At 47.3% G+C, this 19,962-nt stretch overlaps 2 protein-coding genes across 12 annotated transcripts in view; one reads left to right on the forward strand and one right to left on the reverse strand.

Moving 5' to 3' along the window:
- LOC102575212 (uncharacterized) overlaps positions 1 to 11,070 on the forward strand; it is a 64,819-nt gene extending 53,749 nt beyond the window's left edge. Inside the window, exons 1-5 of one of the 6 annotated variants that reach the window (XM_059729793.1) lie at positions 3,223 to 3,245; positions 4,887 to 5,049; positions 5,163 to 5,285; positions 8,487 to 8,594; positions 10,255 to 11,070. In XM_059729793.1, coding sequence (XP_059585776.1) covers positions 4,897 to 5,049; positions 5,163 to 5,285; positions 8,487 to 8,594; positions 10,255 to 10,497 — 627 coding nt within the window. In that variant the 5' untranslated portion in view covers positions 3,223 to 3,245; positions 4,887 to 4,896 and the 3' untranslated portion in view covers positions 10,498 to 11,070. Of the gene's footprint in view, positions 1 to 3,222; positions 3,246 to 3,549; positions 3,633 to 3,802; positions 4,122 to 4,150; positions 4,308 to 4,886; positions 5,050 to 5,162; positions 5,286 to 8,486; positions 8,595 to 10,254 lie in introns of those variants that run through there. The other 5 variants (XM_019497186.2, XM_019497185.2, XM_019497188.2 and 2 more) reach the window with 5 other exon arrangements.
- The window catches only part of DYDC1 (DPY30 domain containing 1), a 30,034-nt gene that overhangs the window by 9,650 nt on the left and 422 nt on the right, over positions 1 to 19,962 (reverse strand). For 2 of the 6 annotated variants that reach the window (XM_019497191.2, XM_014602636.3), the window contains exons 1-4: positions 3,606 to 3,682; positions 2,070 to 2,235; positions 386 to 542; positions 165 to 287 (exon numbers count right to left, since the gene is read on the reverse strand). In XM_019497191.2, the coding sequence (XP_019352736.1) occupies positions 165 to 287; positions 386 to 532 (270 nt within the window). In that variant the 5' untranslated portion in view covers positions 533 to 542; positions 2,070 to 2,235; positions 3,606 to 3,682. Of the gene's footprint in view, positions 1 to 164; positions 288 to 385; positions 543 to 2,069; positions 2,236 to 3,225; positions 3,431 to 3,451; positions 3,516 to 3,605; positions 3,683 to 19,962 lie in introns of those variants that run through there. The other 4 variants (XM_059729794.1, XM_006264717.4, XM_019497190.2 and 1 more) reach the window with 4 other exon arrangements.

A 19,962-nucleotide genomic window follows, 5' to 3' on the forward strand; every position in this document is an offset into this window, starting at 1 on the left:
CTCTAACCAAAGCTGTATTTTGGTTGGTCATGTCATTTATTATTACACATACTCCTCACAGAACCTATGATATGAAAGGGTTCTGTGACTTTAGGAAGTCTGAAAATTGCTGCCGTATTCTAAAAATTTACAGCGCTATGATAATGAATTATACTTTGCCATACTTGCTGCTCCTCTGCCAGTTTCTGGTTGATCATCAGTTGTTCTTCCTTTATTTTTTCTAGCATTTCCAGTTCTACCTGGGCCTCCTCCCGTTCTTGTTCCAGCTTGGCTCTTTCCAAGTCTCTCTATCATTACAGTTAGAAGAGAGATACAATATCAGCTATAGTATCATTAAAATTGTCAACAGGGTAATAGTAACCATTTTAAATGCAGAGATGCCTACCTTTTTCTCTTCATCTAAGTTTTTCCTGTATTTGTAAATCCAATGTGCCAGGTACTCTATTGGGTCTGCTGGTCGAAGCTCTACGACTTCGGCTAGTCCCTTTGCCAAACATGTTCCTACTGATCTCTTGAGGTAATCAGACTCCATTTGTACCTTCCTGAAAAAAGTTCAAAGGCCAGAGACACTAAAGCACTAATCAGTGTTTCCATATTTAAACTGGAAAATTACTAAACCAAGTAAAATTAATGGCTACAGGCAGTTTTGCCAATAAAATCAGTCCTGTTCAGATTCTCTGCAGATAGACTGGGAATTTTATTAGAGCTCCAGTGGTTTGCTAGATAGGGCTCTAAGTTGGAAGTTACTATTTCCCATTCTCCTGTTGATCTGCTCAATTATCTTGGGAAAATTACTTCTCTCTCCCCCTCCTGTTCCTTTGTCCATCTATGATAACTATTCAAACTCAGGACAGGAATTCTTTTTTCATGTGTTTGAACAATGTCTAGCTTAGCACAAGTTGACTGATCTCAACTGGAGTCTAACAGGTATGATTAGAGCACTAATAAAAATACCAATTTGTTTCTTTTTTTAAACAATGTATTCAGTGAACAGTTTATGCATGAAGACTGTAAACTGGCTGCAGTGAACATTTGCTCCTCATACCATGTGACTTAGTCCACTGGTGCCCAATCTTCGCTCTGTGGGCTGGATAGGCAGTGCCAGGTCTATCCACAGGCCAGATCCGGTCCATGGAAAAACTCTGGTCAGGGAACCTAGGCAAGTATGGAGCTGTTTTCCTGTTGCTCCTCCACTCACATCTCTGTGCAGAGTTTCACTGGTCAGCATCCACAGGCCCCTCCAACTCATTCAGGGGGCAGTGGATGCTGGCCAGCGTGCTCTGCTCAGTGTCCTCTTCTAGATCCCTTGTCGTTAACCCACGACCTCACTCCCTTTCCTGTTCTCTTTTCAATTGTCCCAAGAAATCAGTTGTATTCCCAGTACCCTCCCTTATTAATGCATATAGTTTTTTCAAAACGGGCCTAAGCCCATGACCCCATGGCACACAAAATCTGCTGGTGCATGGGAAGAGCACAGTGGGGACCAGATCCAGCCTTGCAGCAATGGCACAGGTTCAATCCAGCCACATGAAGCCTGAAAATTTGGCAACTGGGGAGCATTGTTAATTGTCACCACTCTACCACTGCCAAATTTCCCTATCTGTAGGCCCGACAACATAGCTCCACGGGCCATATTTAGCCCAGTTTCATAGTTGGTAGGGTTGGAAGCGACCTGAGCAGATCAAGTCCGACCCCTTGCCATGGGCAGGAAAGAATGCTGGAGTCAAACGACCCTGGCAAGGTGTCTATCTACCCTCCTTTTGAAGACCCCCAAGGTAGGAGCGAGCACCACTTCCCTTGGAAGTTGGTTCCAGATCCTAGCCGCCCTGACTGTGAAGTAGTGCCTCCTGATAAGTCTATCACATGTTTGGATGACTGAAGCTTTCCTGGGTTGCAAATTATCTGTAAACATTTGTAACTGCATTACATTATAAAAATAATACTGTTTTCCCCCCTAAAACGGCTAGGAGAGGGCTACCACTGCAACACCGTGCAACTATATTCATTCACATTCCGCTTGAGAAATGTTGCTTTCTACCAATGTTCCAGGTGTTTTTCCAGGAACTCACCAGTTTTGTCCAAATGCACCTCACAATAATGTATGTCTGGACACAGCTGCCTCCATGAGGACTCTAGGCCTTCCACTTTCCCAAAGGGTTTACAACCCAGCCTGCAGGACCATTGACTTCTTGAGCACTTGTTTCTGGGGGACTGCTTTTCTTGCTTAGTCCATTTCTACAGCAAACAACAGTTAAAGAAGATTCTCTATTTAAAGCATAAAGTACTTAGCCTACAAACACGTCTCACACCTGCTGTCCCTAAGTAGATAAGGTTATTTGGGTAAATGTGATATCTTTTATTAGACCAACTAAATATTTGGATAAAATGGTTCTTTGCAAGCTTTCAGGGACAAACACCCTTCTTCAGGCATATGGAGTCTGTTGTTGTTTTGTGTTCTCCTGGGTGGAATAGATGCAATCGGCAAAATGCCGGCCTTTGAAAACGCACATGCCTGGCAGTGAGGATCAGAGGCCACAGGAGATAATAGGTGTGAAGCAGGTAGGTGGAAAGGGAAGGGGGGAATGCTGACCTGGTGATAAGATGTAGCTAGTAAAATGTAGGTTACCTGGGGTTATCAGATTTCAGGTAGGTTATACTGTGCTATAAATCCAATCTCTATATTTAGTCCAAGATTTTTTGTCTCCAGTCTCTCAGGTCTAATCCTCAAAGGGAATTTACAAAAAAAAAACCCCTTTTGTAGACAAGCCTACAAACTTCACTTCATAAATCTACTAGATACAAAAAATGTACTAGCTCACAGCCTCTGATCCTCATTGCCATACATTTGCATTTCACAGCCCTATATTTTGCATATTGGCCTCTAGTCCACCCAAAACACAAAACACCAGCACTCTCCCTATGCCTGCAAAAGGGTGTTTGTGCCTGAAAACTTGCAAAGAACAATTTTTCCAAATATTTAGTTGGTCTAATAGAAAAATTTACCTAAAGAACCTTGTCTGCCTATGTCCTTAGACCAACACTACAAGCAACACCCCTGAAACCTGCTACCCCTAGCATGTAAGCACTGCTGCTGAGGCCTGGTTCCCATTTCCCCTCAACCTCTAGCTCCCTTTGCCTGTTAGGGAGCTTGTAGAGCAGCCCATACTCAAACCCAGCTCCCTGCCCCCAGCCACAACAAGAAGAGGTTCTTCCCGAACGGCTCACAGGGCTATTAGCGAGCAAAGGTGAGGTGGTTGGACAGGTCTATCTGGCACCCGAAGGGGCGTGGGCCCAGGCCACGGAGTGACTTCTTGGCCCCTCCGAGGCTGGAAGCTACAGCAAACTGATCACTTGGGACAAATAATCACAAAGCAGGGCTGGTCACAGGCTGATAACAAGGGCACCGGGCAGGGAGCGGCCCAAGGCCGCGCGCACGCGAGTCTGAACACACCGCAGAGGCCGCCCCGAACCACCGCCACCGCGCTAGGGCCGGGGCTGGGGCCACAGTTAAACTCCCGCCGGTTGGGGCCGCTCTAAGCGCAGTGCAGCGCTGCGGCGCCCAGAGCCCGGACCGCGCCCCGCCCCTGGACCGCATCGGACCGCACCGGACCAGGCCGCCGGGTGCCAACCAGGTGACCCACGCAGGCGCACAAAGCCCGTGCCGCGCGGGAGGGGCGGGGTAATGCTGGCGCGTCGCGGTCGCTCGGCAACGGCCCCCGGGAGCAGCGGCCTGGAGGCGCGCGCGGACCGCCCACGTCAGACGCGGCCCCCCGCGCAGAGGCGCAGCCAGTCGCGCCCGGGGTCGCGGAGCCCCGCGCGGTCCTAGCTCGTGGGCCCGGACGCAGGGCTACCCCCAGCCTTGAGACCACAGCGGCGCCCGCTCGTGGCTGCCTCCCGCCTGCGGCGCCTTTGGCCCCTGAGCGAAGGTGCCGTGAGTCGCCGGGCTCTGTCCAGCGGCGCCACCTCACAGCGGCTGCCCTTGCCCGGCCGCCGGCCCCCGCCTGAATCACTTGTAGCAGGAGGAACGGGCTCCCCTGTCGGGGCTGAGCGGCTGTCAGGGCGACTGCAGTAGCGCTCCCTGGCTTAGGGGCCGCTGTCCCTGGGGCCCCTGCGCCCAGCAGGTAAAGGCGCAAGGGGATGTAGTGCACCACCCGTGCAGTGACACCTCCTGCCATGCCACGCACCCGCCCCGGGGAGATCACAACCATGCCAGAAACAGGAGGCAGATGCTGCAGAACTGGGGCCAGGCGGCTGAGGGCTTCTGCTGGGACCAAGAGTGGGTAGCTGCGGAGGCTGAGTCCCCACAGGTGTGCACTCACAGCCCTGTCTGGGCATGGTGCGCTCCTTCAGCTTGGAGCCCCACAGCTCCCAGCCAGGGGAAACCCGGCTATATACACAACTCAAAGCTGGATAGCAACCAGCTATAAAGTCAGTACTTTTGAGTCTAACTTTACACCTCGTTGGAGCTTTTTATGGCATCCTAGCTACTTTGCATATGTAGCTTGTCTCAAGGTAATTGTGCAATGAATCAGTTAATTGCAGGATACCTATAACAAGGAGAGGGGGCCTTAGGGACCTGCTACAGCTTCAGATTAAAGATGGATAGAAAGCAGCTCTAGAACTGTTACACATTTTCAAACACTAGCTGTGTACCTGGGTGGCTCTTTTTATAGCTGGATAGCCATATTTATGGTGTGATAATTACTTGGCACATGTGGCCAGTCAACGTTTCTTGGGTGATTCCCCAGTGAATTGTATAACATACGTAATGTGCAGCATTACATGTAATGTAATGTGTAGCATGTGTAATATATGTAATGTCTGTCCTACTTAATGCCTTTCATCTTAGATCAGGACAAATTCATTTTTCCCCTACTTTGCTGCAGTTGATAGAAGATGGGAATGGATACACACTACCTCAGAAAATGTGTCGGAAAGCACTTGGCTGAGGGACTTGCAGAGGTGGCAGAACATCACCCAGCAGACCCCATTGATTACCTGGCACATTGGCTTTATAACTACAGGAAAAATATAAAGGAAGGTGAAGAGGTAAGCTTGCTTTCATTTTAAAAAAATCAGTTTTGAAATGTGTCCCTAATACAACTTACTCTAATCATCCTGTTTTTTAAATTTGTCAATGGCAAATGTATCTGCAATGCTAGAGGAAACTTAAGGCAGCCACGCTGGAACAAGAACAGGAAAAGGTCACAAGACACCTGGAATTGATAGAAAATCAGAAAGCTGAAGAGCTTCTGATCAAGCAGGAAATTGAAGAGCAACATGAGGTTTGATAGGTTTAACTTGTATATGAAATTATTAAATTGAAACTTCATAAATATTTTGACATGCTCAAAAATTCAGTAAAAATTTTAAACATGTACAGCACTAATCTGAAAGCATATGGTAACTCTCAGCTAAAATGTTTATTACAACATTTTCAATTTAACCCTTCCAATCCCCTGCAATTAAAGTAGGTAGGTAAATAAATGTACCAGCTTTATAGATGTGAGAGTACTTTAAATTCTATCACTTTTAGTTCATGGCATTTGGTATATTACTATCTGATAGCACACATTTATGTTCTTCATTTCTGTGAAGTCTAGTTGTACTTATGTTGTCACTTCTGTCTCCCTTGTTACATAAATCATAAGCAGCTTCTATAGTTTTGTCTAGATTGGAAAAGATTTTCCCAATGTTTCTCTCTATTGCTGATACCTAGTCCAGTTTCATCAGCAATAAAACCATTTGAATTTCAAGTATAAATTCTGTCCTGTTTTGAATACTATATCACAACTAGTAAAATTTATGGATGATGTAAAGATTGGCAGAATGGTAATAATGATGGGGAAGGTGAAGTCACGCAGAGCAATCTGGAACAAAGTGCCTTTTAATACAGGTGAATGAAAGCAAAGTTATGTATCTAGGAACAAGGAACCTGTGTCATTCCTGAAAGATACAGGACTAGGAGGGGCATCCTGGTGGGCCATCAAGTCCAATTCCCTGTGCTTATGATAAGGTAACCAAAGGATTATTTTTAATTTCCTTTTCAGACCATCAGTCATATTTGCAATAATATTTGAAACGCCAACACTCTGCAACATGCCATATCAAGGAAGACATTGGTCAATATATACACTTGGAAGATTCTAGGAAAAATACCAGCAGTCACAGTGAATAAGCAACTTGACATGAGTTCCCATGCAATGCTGTGGATCCTTGAATACATAGACAGAAGTTTAAAAAATAAGACTATGGAGATCTTTTTCCTCTATAAATGATACTGATGAGAGATATACTAGAATACCATATAGAGTGTAGTAGGGTGACCTTGGGCGCTTTAATGCACATCAGCCTATTTTAATGCGCATTAAAGCATCACTAAAGAAAGCCATTGTTTTTAGATAATGCCCATTAAAATAGGCTAATGCACATTTCCCAGTACCTCACAATGGAGGGCACCTATACACAAGCATGGAGGCTACTTCAAGACGCTGGAATTCCAGCATGTCGAGTCTGCTGGAGTGTGACAATTGCCACGCTGCAGCAGCCTCTGGTGTTTCGTATATCAGTGTCCCTGTGCTTAAAAATGATGGTGGGAGCACTTAAATTAAAGCTCGTTCAAGCGCCCCCACTGCCGTTTTTAAGCTCAGGGATGTTGATACAGGAAACGTGGCTGTTCTTTAATTAGAGCCGCTCTCAGAGAGGCTCTAATATAAGCACTGCTTCCCCACCCCTGGAGCACACGTAAAAGTGCCCAAAGGTACAAGATTTAATGTGCATTAACTAAAGTGTTAATCCACATGTAGACACTCTACATATGTCCCTGATTGGTGGGGACAGTCCCAGATTTCAAAGGTCGGACCCAGTTGGCTGGTGAAAATTAAAACAAGAGTCCAGGGTATGGAGGCAAAGTTGCAGGGGCTGTGAAATAGGAAGCCCTATTAACACTAATTGTTATTTCACAGGTGATTGCTAACACCTGTGAAGTGAAGAACAATGGGCCATTAACGGGCCATTGACTCATTGCAGCAGAGGGGGGCAGGGGCAGCTGGCCTGCCAGCCAGGTTTCACATTGTCCCTTATAGTCACCCTAAGTCAGGGGCGGGCAATTATTTTGGGTGGACGGCTACTTACTGAGTTTTGGCAAGGCATCAAGGGCCACATGACAGGCAGCCAGGGGCAAATAAATATTAATTTTATAAATTTTTAGGCACCCCGCGGGCCGGCTAGAATGGCCTGGCGGGCTGTGTGTGGCCCCATGGCCGCATGTTGCCCACTCCTGCCCTAAGTTGTAGTGTTAGTAGTCTAATAAGGATGTTGAAAAACTGGAGAGCCCTTAAAATGCTTTTGCAGACCTGAGGAAAAAAATGTTTTGCAGTAGGGTTGGCAACCCATGGCCCTTGAGCCAGATCCAACCTGTGTAGAGACTGGATTTGGCCTTCTATAGCTCAGGGAATTCATAATATGCCCAAGCAACAGAGAAGGCATCCCCATGGTCCCATTGCCCGCCTTTTTGTATCTATTCCCTTCATGGTATCTGCTGATCAACAGGAGGATGCAGGCCACACCAGGAATTGGGTTGCAAGCAGGACCCATAGTGGTAAAAATTTGCTAACTTCTGCTTTACAGTAAGAAATTTGAAGACCTCTGTTTGTCAAAGAAGCCCTGAGGAATGACTTAATTATGATATATAAATATCTTGTGGAGGAAAGGTTGGGCACCAAAGAGCTCCTTACCAAAAAAAGATATAACAAGAACTAGTGGTTGGAGCTGAAGCCAGAAAAATTAAAATAAGAAATAAGTCACAGAGTTTGTTTGCTTTGTAATAATGAAATAAGCATTGGGACAAACTATCAAGGGAAGTAGTAGATACTCAGTCTCTTATCTTCAGATCAAGACCAGATGCTTTTCTGAAAGATTTGCTTTAGTTAAACACAAGTTATTGAACTCAATAAATAAGTAACTGGGTGAATTTTAGCAGCCTATAGGAAGTCAGGCTGGATGATCCCTTTGGGCTTTAACAGCACTGAATCTAACTGATACAGGGTGTAGAATGTTGCCAGCATCCTTTAGGCTATTTCATCTATGGTTCCCAAAGTCACTAACACTGGTTGAGCCAAAGCAGAATTAGCAATAACTAAAACATTCCCCAGTGTAGATAAGACTCCAGAGACTGGCTCCTTAAATTAACATTTGAAGTAAATCTTACATCAGCCTTATGAATGAAGTTGGACACTGCAGAAATGAAGAATTTAAATGTGAGCTGCTAGGTAATATGTGTTGAATGTTTTACATAGGTTGACACTTGAGAGCCATTAGCGCTTACAGGTTAATGAATTATTTTTAAATATTCTCCATGGGTCTAATCATGTTCCCACTGCAATTAAAAGCAAAATCCCAGTGGCTTTAGAGTGAATAATATTATACAGACTGTTGGTCATATTTTTTTTCCTTTCTTAATCAAATTTAACTTTTATCCTTTTTAGAAGATGATTACTGATCAGTGTCCAGCAGATGCAACAGCACAGCTCATTGAGAAATATGATACCCCTAATTTACCAACAGTTGTAGAGCCTAAGGAGAATGTGTTAAGAGTAAGTCTTATATTGTACTTAACTATACATAATGCCTAAGTATGTTTTTATACTTTCAGTTTCATATATTCATATTCTATCTGCTCCAGTTAACCAGGTACACAACACACTTTGTAAAAGTGACTCAATGTATATATATCAATAGACCAACACCAGTACAGAATAATTTAAATGAGTTCTCTATGATTTTTAGGTAAATAAACTCATGTTTTGAACAGTACTCAGTCTCTTCAAGAGAGAAGACATTTGGTTTTAATAAACCTTGTAAGTGGCATGTTGGAAATATTGCCTACATCTCAGTTCCTTAGGGATGGAATTTATCAGTTTTGGTATTTGTAAGACTTAAACTACAAGTTATTTAAAAGAAAGAAAAATCCTGGGAGACTTTTAATATAAGAGTTAAAATTGAAAATGTGGCATCTACAAAACACCACTTCAAAAGCAATTTAAACTTTACAGGCAAAAGTCTTCAGTGTGTTTTCTTTTAAATAAGTTCCTAACATCAGCTGATTAAAGGAGGGATGTTTCAGTATTGCCTTGTCTATAAATTTCCTGGCTCACACTCAGGTGAGAACATCAGTGTTCTTTTGAGGTGGGGTCTAAAGTATGAGTGGCACCTCATGAGCAAAACAGATTTGTAATTTGAAGCAATAACTCTAGTTTCAAATGTCAGTCAATAAACCAACACCTGGGATTAATTTCTTCAGTCAATGACTCAAATGACATCTGCACTCAGCCATAAATCTGGAGTCATTGTAGAAAATAGTTAAGGGCTAGAAAATCTAACCTGAAATGCAATTAATTCACCACCCCTTCCCTGACCCCCTCATCCACACCCATGAAAACCATGTGTTCTATATACATCAAAACCTTGACAAGTGTGTGAAAGTAAGTAATAGCTGAAAATAAAATCAAATTTTTCCAAGTAAAGAACTGTCATATCTCATGACTGAGAAAACAGTCTGAAATGGAAAAGAATCATACGGCTGGATTAATATATTGAAGTAGGTTTGGCATGTTGTGGCCATGATAGTCCAGGAAGTTTGCAAGAGATTTTTTTGTGATATTTTTATTGGATCAACTGTATAGTTGGGAGAGATGCAGGACAAACTTTCAGGTACAAAGCACCCTTTTATAGGTCTGGGAAAGAAGCAGATACAAGCTAAGCTAAATAACAGAAATTATTTGTATTTCATGTAAATGAAACCAATTGCTTCCTTAAGTGTCACTTCCTTCCATTGCAATCTTCTGTGTGTGCTCTCACTGCACCTCTGCACTAATTTTGAAGTCAGAGTTCCCCCTGGTAAGAGACCCCCAAGTGTGCTAGATTATGGGTATAAACCAACTTTCTGACAGTGAGATCAAGATGAGAGGCTACAGTGTACCTGAAAGAAGTGGCTGTTCCCTAGTTTTGGATTTTTATAGCATGTTAAGAGTTGCCAACAAAAGAGAATCAGTTAATATAAGTGCTATCATATTTTTTATCTATACATAATTTGCACTTGTGAAGTATTACAAACCAGATAATAGTGTAATAGTGTGTGGTTTGTGTATTAATACTGGTTGTGATTACATGCCATTGGATTTTTTTCCAAAGGTGTTCATGGCTTTCATTTGTTTGTGTGTGTGTGTTTATAAAATTCATTACTTTCATGAACAGAAAGGGAGTAAGGAGAAAGAGATGTACATTTTGGTGGAAGCTAAAGCTATTGAGACAAAACCAAAAGCACCAGAAGACAAAGTCAATGGAGGTGATTCAACATATGAAGATCATGAAATGAATGAGTCATTAGATATAGTTAACAATGAAACTGTATACCAAGTCCCAAACGATGCTGCTGCAGAAAAAGGTTCTTTAGAGCTTTCTGAGGAGGTTGCTGATAAAGCTAAAGAAAGCTACTAATCAATAAGACATTACATCAAAGATGGAGTATTTCCACATAAGGAACATGAATACTGTAGAGATCCAAACTGAATATCAAGACATAAAAATGTGTGAATTGATAAATTCTCCCTCTCGTTTAGGCTTTTTTAAAAAGGGTTCAAGAATTCTCTTATTTTTTTCATGATGGTCTACAAATACTAAGGTTCATATCCTAAAATGTGTATGTGTGCATTCACATGTATGCATACTGGTGACTATATTTGCATGTATATGGAAAATAATGAAAAAATATACCTCTGGTATTGAGCCTTTTCTCTAAACTTGGGTATCGCTTACATCCTTGCATTATAAGCCACCTGTTACATTTAATTTTCAAAATGTGTGTGCTAAGAAAAATGCTACTTTATTAATTATGTACTGAAATTTATTGGATTAAATAGAATTACTCAGCTAATTTTGGAAATAATGCGTGATTTAGAACAGTTTTAAGTGTACTCAATAGTAACTAAATCTTTCTTAGGCACTAACTAAAGAGAACAAACAACTTTAAAATTTGCCTCTGTAATAAAGTCCTCTTTTTTAACTGAATAACAGTATAAAATCTTTTCTGAGTAACTGCTACTGGGTACAGAGTGTCTAGTCAAGCTCAACTAGACACTGTCGGAGCCCCTCCTGTTGAGGTGGGTGTGCGCCAAGGTTGTCCACTGTCAGGCCAGCTCTACACCACTACCCTTGAGCCCTTCCTCTTGGCTCCTCTGTAAGAGGGTGGTGATTGAGAAACCTGTCATGAGGTGAGATCCTTCCAGTGTATGATGCCGATGTACTCCTTGCCATCCAGGACGTGGCAACCTGGGACAGGTGGAGGCCTGCCAGTCCATCTACTTGGTGGCTTCCTCTGCTCAAGTTAACTGGGGCAGGAGCTCTGGTTTGACAGTAGGTGACGAGTAGCAAGTGGGCTTGCTCCCACCTCTATTCCTGAACATCTGATGGAGTACAGGCTAGTTGCTCTTTCTGGGAGTCTATTTGTTCACCAGTTACCCATACCTGCCAGAGAACTGGCACTAGATGGAGGTCTGGGTGAGCAGCTGCAGACATGAGTGGGCCTACCCCAGTGTTTCTGCCTTTTCAGGAAAGTGCTGGTCATCAAGTGCTGGTCCTGTCCATGCCCTGGCACTGTTCAACACCCTACCCATACCCCTGGAGCTCCTGGCCAGTCTCCAGGGAAGGGCATAGGGGTTCTTCTGGCTGGGAAAACACAGGGTCTCTGCAAGTGACCTGAGCCTCCCTTTGTGCGACATCAGGTAAGGCCTGGCCTGCATCTGCAGCCAGGTTCACATCTTCCACCTTCAAGCCCTGTGGAGGCTCCTATACGGTGCTGGTAGCAAAGTGGAATGGTGCCTGATCGACTGTGCCACTATCTCCGAAAGTTCTGATATGACTGGCAGTTCTTCTATTTATGAGGTCTCCCCAGTGCAGGACCTAGAGCAACTGCTGACTTGCTACCAGGACCTCCTTGGGGCCTGGAGGCTGGGCCCCACCTCCAAGTCTCCAAAGAGTGTCACCTAGGGCACCAACATCCTAGCCAAACCCATGCTGAAAAATCCTTAGCTGATGACTGGTAACGGAGATGCCCTGAGTGCACCGAAGGATGGTTCTGGCCAACTCCACTCGTATCAGGGACTATGTCTGGCAGGGGTTGATGGATCTCTCTGCACGGGCCCAGAGCATGGAGCTGCCCATGCCGTGTACTCCATGCCGTTTGCTCCAGGAGGCAAAAGCTACCCTGCCACCCATTGCCCTCAACTATATCAGCCAGGTCCTTTAAGAGGGCAGTACCCATGCTTGGGTATCCCCCTGCCCTCTAGAGCTCATTGTGGGGCCACTGCCTCAGCAAGTCCTATGTTGCTCCTTGTCCCACCATTTCAGAAGGCTGGGGGAAATGAAGCTGGTCTGCCTCCGAACAGCTCATCATGGCAAGCTCTACATGCTCACGCTCCGCACATTCTATCATCCCATCCTTGCATCCTGCCCAGAAAAGTGGTGAGGCACCTTCAGCAAGGGCAGGGGCAAAGTCCTCAGTGGACAAGTCTGTATTTCACCCTGATCCCATACCCATGAACTATGTGGGGACTTCAGCTGGCAGCTCCTCCAAGGAGCTGTCACTACAGGTGTGCATCTGGCACACCGTATGGACAGCCTTCGACACCTGCCCCTTTTACCAATAGAAGGCCCTGACACATGCCTACTTACAGTGTGCCAAGTTGCAGTCCTTGTTCTGCCTCCTTCAGAGTCTCCTGTTGAGGTTCTAGCTGCACTTCTTCCCACAGCTCTTCCATTAAGCATGCCCTGTCTGTGGCCCCACCAAGCCTTGGGACCTCCTGGTCAATCTCCTGGTTCTGGCCAAACTGGCCATCCACCAGACCAGGAAGGAGCCTCTGGCCAGGAGAAACCTGGCCAAGGGTGGAGCTGTCTTCCTCTCACTCCTTTGCTTACATGACCAGACTGAATTTCACTGGTCAGCATCCACAGGCTCCCTCAACTCGTTTTGGGTATAGTGGGTGCTGGCCAGTGTGCTCTGCTCAGGGTACCCTCCCACATCCCTTACTACTAACCCATAAACTCACTCCCCTTCCTGTTTTCTCATATTTGTCCCACACAATTAGCTGGTGTGTCCCCAGTAGCTTCTCTTATTAAGGGAGGCTTATAGTATTTTGTGATGGGCCTAAGTCCATGATCTTTCAGCACATCAAGTAGGCCTGTGGGTGCTGACAGAAAAGCTGGCAAGTCAGTCAGCAACACGGAAGTCCTTGACTTCAGGAAAGCCGACTTTGACAAGCTCAGGAGGCTTGTCAGTGAGGCCCTAAGGGACCATGACCACGGGGAGAGGGGAGTTCAAGAAGAGTGGTTGCTCCTCAAGGGAGCGATCCTCAATGCACAAACTAAGTCTATTCCATCTCGGAGGAAGGGCAGCAAGAGGGCACAGCAGCCCCCCTGGCTCTCCAGGGACCTAGCAGACCTCCTGAGGCTAAAAAGAAAGGCCTACAAAGGATGGAGGATGGGAGTTGCCTCCAAGCAGGATTATTCTGCACTGGTCCGGTCCTGTAGGGAGCAGACCAGGAAAGCCAAGGCTGCAACTGAACTCCAACTAGCTTTGAGCATCAAGGACAATAAAAAGTCCTTTTTCAGATATGTGGGGAGCCGAAGGAAAAGCAGGGGCAACATTGGACCCCTGCTGAACCAGATGGGGCAACTGACAACTGACGCCCAGGAAAAAGCCAACCTATTAAATAGGTACTTTGCATCGGTCTTTCATCAGTCCCATGGGACGCCCATGCCCGCTACGGGACAGGGAAGTCCGGATGAGGGTGATCCCCTGGCCTCCATTGATGCTGACTTCGTGAAGGAACATCTTGAGAAGCTGGATACCTTCAAGTCAGCGGGCCCTGACAATCTTCACCCCAGGGTACTCAAGGAGCTGGCGAGCATCATAGCCCAGGCTCTAGCACGGATCTTTGAAAACTCTTCGCGCTCTGGTGAAGTGCCCAAAGACTGGAAGAAGGCCAATGTGGTGCCTATCTTCAAGAAAGCGAGGAAAGTGGATCCGGCTAACTATAGGCCCATCAGCCTGACTTCTATCCCGGGGAAGATCTTAGAAAAGTTTATCAAAGAGACCATCCTTAATGGACTGGCCGATGCCAACATCTTAAGGGATAGCCAGCACGGGTTTGTTGCGGGTAGGTCTTGCTTGACCAATCTCATTTCCTTCTACGACCAGGTGACCTATCACCTGGACAAGGGAGAAGAGATTGATGTCATATATCTTGACTTCAAAAAAGCCTTTGACATCTTTTCTCATAATCAACTCTTAGAGAAACTGGCCAATTGTCGCCTTGGGTCCTCCACGATCCACTGGCTGGAAAACTGGCTCCGGGGTCGGACCCAGAGGGTAGTAATTGATGGAAGTCACTCATCGTGGTGTCCTGTGACCAGTGGTGTCCCCCAAGGCTCTGTCCTTGGACCCATACTGTTCAACATCTTCATTAATGATGTGGACACTGGAGTCAGAAGTGGACTGGCCAAGTTTGCTGATGACACCAAACTTTGGGGAAAAGCATCCACACCAGAAGACAGGCGGGTGATCCAGGCTGACCTGGACAGGCTCAGCAAGTGGGCAGACGAGAATCTGATGGTGTTCAATGCCGATAAATGCAAGGTTCTCCACCTTGGGAAGAAAAACCTGCAGCATCCTTATAGGCTCGGCACTGCTATGTTGGCCAGCTCTATGCAAGAAAGAGATTTGGGGGTCATCATTGACCACAAGATGAACATGAGCCTGCAGTGCGATGCTGCGGCTAGTAAAGTGACCAAAACGCTGGCTTGCATCTATAGATGCTTCTCAAGCAAATCCCAGGACGTCATTCTCCCCTTGTACTCGGCCTTAGTGAGGCCGCAGCTGGAGTACTGCGTCCAGTTTTGGGCTCCACAATTCAAAAAGGATGTGGAGAAGCTTGAGAGAGTCCAGAGAAGAGCCACGCGCATGATCAGAGGTCAGGGAAGCAGACCCTACGAGGACAGGCTGAGAGCCCTGGGGCTCTTTAGCCTGGAAAAGCACAGGCTCAGGGGTGATCTGATGGCCACCTACAAGTTTATCAGGGGTGACCACCAGTATCTGGGGGAACGTTTGTTCACCAGAGCGCCCCAAGGGATGACGACTAGGTCGAATGGTCATAAACTACTACAAGACCGTTTCAGGCTGGACATAAGGAAGAATTTCTTTACTGTCCAAGCCCCCAAGGTCTGGAACAGCCTGCCACCAGAGGTGGTTCAAGCGCCCACATTGAACACCTTCAAGAGCAAACTGGATGCTCATCTTGCTGGGATCCTATGAACCCGGCTGAATTCCTGCCCTTTGGGCAGGGGGCTGGACTCAATGATCTTCCGAGGTCCCTTCCAGCCCTAATGTCTATGAAATCTATGAAAGGAAGTGCCATGAGTTACAGCGATCCCCCAAACCAACAACCGTTCTCTGTTAGGCCAGGGGGGAAGGGGTTTGGGGGATCGAGCTCCAGTCTGGAGCCAGCTGCGTGTCTGCAGCCTCTCTCCCCTAGTTCTCCCTCCCCCTCCCCCCTCGGCTCCAGTGCTGTTTGCAAAATGGGAAGGGGAGAAGGGAGGAGAGGGAGCTCAGGCTGCAGTTTGCCCAGCTTGTGCTGGGGTAGGGGGTGGGTAAATTGGAGACAGCACCAGCCCACCAACTTCAACCCATCCTGAAGAGAACACTGTGGGTATAGGCGGATTAACAGACGGGCCAGTTGGGCCCGGGCCTAGGAATCTTACCAATCAGGGGCCCCTGAACCCTCATCAGCAGGGAAGCAAAAGCCAAGGTTTTAAACTTGGTGCTATTTTTGTCTCTCCACCCCTCAGCCAATCAGCAGCAGGGAGACAAAAATGGCACCAAGTTTAAAACCATGGGTTTTGATTTCCTATGAGCCAGAAGTGGGGCCCTTCCACCAATGGGGCGAGAGCCCGGTAGGAAAAGTTATGCTGAGGGGAAACCAGCATGGGTTCATAGCAGGAAGATCATGCCTGACTAGTCTCTTTTTATGACCAGGTTACAAAACACCTGGACGCAGGAGTAGAGGTTGACGTCATTTACTTAGACTTCAGGAAGGCCTTCGATACGGTATCCCACCCCATACTGATGAACAAGTTAAGAGGCTGTGACTTGGATGACTGCATGGTCCGGTGGGTGGCGAATTGGCTAGAGGGTCATACCCAGAGAGTTGTAGTGGATGGGTCACTATCGACCTGGAAGGGTGTGGGCAGTGGGGTCCTTCAGGGCTTGGTCCTTGGACCGATACTCTTCAATGTCTTCATCAGCGACTTGGACGAGGAAGTGAAGTGTACTCTGTCCAAGTTTGCAGATGACACAAAACTGTGGGGAGAAGCAGACACACCGGAGGGCAGGGAACCAACTACAAGCAGACCTGGACAGGTTGGACATATGGGCGGAAAACAACAGAACGCAATTCAACAAGGAGAAATGCAAAGTGCTGCACCTAGGGAGGAAAAATGTCCAGCATACCTACTGCCTAGGAAATTACCTGCTTGGTCATTGGATGTCAGTGTGACGAAGTCATCAGGAAAGCTAATGGCACTTTATCGTGCATCAGCATATGCGTGACGAACAGAACTAAGGAAGTGATAATTCCCCTCTATCAGGCACTGGTCAGACTGCAGTTGGAATACTGCATGCAATTTTGGGCGCCGCACTTCAAGAGGGATGTGGATAACCTGGAGAGGGTCCAGAGAAGGGCCACTCATATGGTTAAGGGCTTGCAGGCCAGGCCCTATGAGGAGAGACTAGGGCACCTGGACCTCTTCAGCCTCCGCAAGAGAAGGTTGAGAGACGACCTTGTGGTTGCCTATAAGTTCATCATGGGTGCACAGAAGGAAATTGGTGAGGCTTTACTCACCAAGACGCCCCTGGGGGTTACAAGAAATAATGGCCATAAGCTAGCAGAGAGCAGATTTAGATTGGACATTAGGAAGAACTTCTTCACAGTTAGAGTGGCCAAAGTCTGGCATGGGCTCCCAAGGGAGGTGGTGCTCTCCCCTACCCTGGGGGTCTTCAAGAGGAGGTTAGATAGGCATCTAGCTGGGATCATCTAAACCCAGCGCTCTTTTCTGCCTATGCAGGGGTTGGACTCGATGATCTATTGAGGTCCCTTCCGCCCCTAACATCTATGAATCTATGAATGGGGCAGAGGAAGGCCAAGCCTGGAGCTGGGCCAGGCCAGGAGAACTGCACCTCAGAGGGGTGGGGGGCTTGGCCCAGGCTGGGTCGGGCCAGAAGCGCTGCACCATGCCTCTGCTGGTGGGCAGCGGTGCTGAGAGGGGTGGCTACAGGGTGGCTAGAGTGAATTTGGGGGGGGGCAGGTTATAGTGCATCTGTGCAAGCATATGTGACACAGCCGGGCAGCAGATCCCTGCAGGTAAGTCTAATAGACGGCGGAGGCATGGGGGAAGGAAGGGGCACGGTGGGGGGGGGGGGGGGCAGATTGAGGCCCCCACAGTAAGGGAGGGACGGGTGGAGGCCAGGGGCTGTGGTTGGGAGCCAGACAGAGCCACAGGTAGCTTGAGATGGGGGCGGGGGGGGAGGGTGCAGTTTCAGAGTGACTGAGAGTGAAGGAGGGAAGAGGTCCTGTGAGGGGAAAGTGTGCGCCTGGGTGTGCATGTTCCTGTGTGTCTGTCAGTCTGCAAGTCTGTGTTTGTGTCTGTGTATCTGTGTGTGTGTGTGTGTCTGCCTGTGTGTTTCTGGGTCTGCCTGTATGTGTCCGTGTGTGTAGGTGCACACACGTGTGTGTATGTCTGTGTGTGCGTGTCTCTGTGTGTGCATGTGTGTGTGTATCTTTGTGTGTGTGTGTGCATGCGCGTGTGTGCATGCCTGTCTATTCCTTTGTCCAGTGCTCCAGGGAAGGGCTGGGCCAAACTGGAGAGCTCCTGCAGGGGGAGGGGGCCTCCAATTTTCTTCTTGCCCAGGGCCCCAAAAATCCTTAATCCGCCTCTGATTGGGGGCAGCCCTCCTCTGGGGCAGGGGCTGATGGAAATTAATGAAGGTGCTCCACTTTGAAGCACCTTCATGTGAGCCCTCATGTAATGAAGGTTAATTTGTCATGCAATTGGGCACTTTTAAAGCACTCTGCAACTGTGCTCTTCTTTCAGGCAATGGACATAGAGTGCTGTCAGGGGTCTGATCACGCAACAAAACGTCACTTCTGTCAGTGCCTTGTGTCACGCTGTGGCAGAGTGTGGATGCTGAAAGTGGGAGTGAACTGTGAGTGACCAGGGTTTTTTCCACTGTTCCTTTCTCACTTGCAGCCTCCAGCATAAGGTTTAGGCCAGGGACAGGCAAAATACAACCTGCGGGCTCCATGAGGGCCTGCCACCTGCTGCTGCCACCCACAGCAGGGGCTGTGCACTGAGGGGGAGTACATGGAGGGCTCCCCATACCCCACCACCCTCCCTTACACCCCTAAACTCCACACACCCATACCCTACCCCCACAACCCCTCCACATGCACACACTCCAGCAACATATCTTATGTCCCCCACACACAGCCACACCTTCACACACCCCACATACACCCTCCCACCATACACACCCACTCCCAACCACGCCCCACACATTCCCCCACACACAATATACAAGAGTAAGACTATTTTTGAGTTATTATGCAATCACCTCTATATACACTACACAAATTGTGACAAAAATATTTTTGTAATAAAATTAAAATATGTTATAGTAGGTGTTTGACTTTTAGTATATGATTTAGTTTTTTTTTCTGGTTGCAAGAGGGCAAACCCCCTAGTCCCAAAAGGAGTACTTCTGGTGGCAAAGGTCAGGGGTTAGGGGTTAGGCCAAGGGTTAGGCAGGACTTCTGCTGCCAAGATGGTGACCAGGTGACAGGGCTACCCTTTTGGTTCTCAACAGCTCACCCAAACTCATGAAGTGGTCCTCCAGCCAAAATAATTGCCCACCCCTGGGCTAGGCAGTTCTGATTCAGAGGCTGAATCCCTAATGTCCATGCTCAGAAGCTATTAATATTCATTTAGTCCAATAATTTGTCCAATCCCTTTTTCTAAACTGGCTAAACTGCCAGCTTCCACATCTGGTGGTCACAAGCTCCACACTTCAAGGAAGCACTGTGAAAGGCCTTCCTTGTGTTAGTTTCTAACTTACTACCAGCTTGTCTAATTTTGTGACCCCCTAGCTCATCTTGTGTGCAATTGTAACTAATAAAGTCCTATTTACTTTCTCTTTGCCATTTAGTATTTGGTAAAACCTAACCACTCTCCCGTCAAGCATCTATTTTCTAAACTGAATAGGCCTAGCTCGAGACTTTCCCTCATTGTCTAATGCAGCGTTTCTCAACCTGTGGGTTATGAGCCAGAAGTGAGTTGCAAGAATATTTCAAAGGGTCTTGAGCAAATGCCAGAAAAACATGCAGAAGTGCAGGTTTCCTGTTGCAGGGTGGCAGCATACCAGCCTGCAAGGGGCTGTTTGGGGCCCAGCCAGCAGGGAGTCCGGCAGGGACCTGCAGCAGCCCTGGCAGCTGGATGAAGGTAGGGGGGCAAGGGTTGAAGGATCAGCGCCTGGACACTGTCGGGGTGGGGAGACCGGGGGTGTCCAGACAAGCCATGATCTTTGCAAATGGGTCCCGATATAAAAAAGGTGGAGAACCACTGGTCTAATGGTTTTCCAGCCCGGCAGCGGGATTTCCTCTGCTCTGGAGCAGCCCGAGGCAAGATGTGAGCGGTAGATTTCTCGGGCAGGTCGGGTGAGCCGTGCAGGTGCCTGCACCCACCCTCCGGGGCTCTGAATCGCTGCAGCCCCTGCGGCGCCCGGGGGCACGTTCACACGGGGAACAGCCCGGCGGGTTCGGGGCGTCAGACTAAGATCAGCGAGTCTGTGTTTGCCCA

The sequence above is a fragment of the Alligator mississippiensis genome, chromosome 6 (assembly GCF_030867095.1).
Source record: "Alligator mississippiensis isolate rAllMis1 chromosome 6, rAllMis1, whole genome shotgun sequence".
Classification (NCBI taxonomy): domain Eukaryota; kingdom Metazoa; phylum Chordata; order Crocodylia; family Alligatoridae; genus Alligator; species Alligator mississippiensis.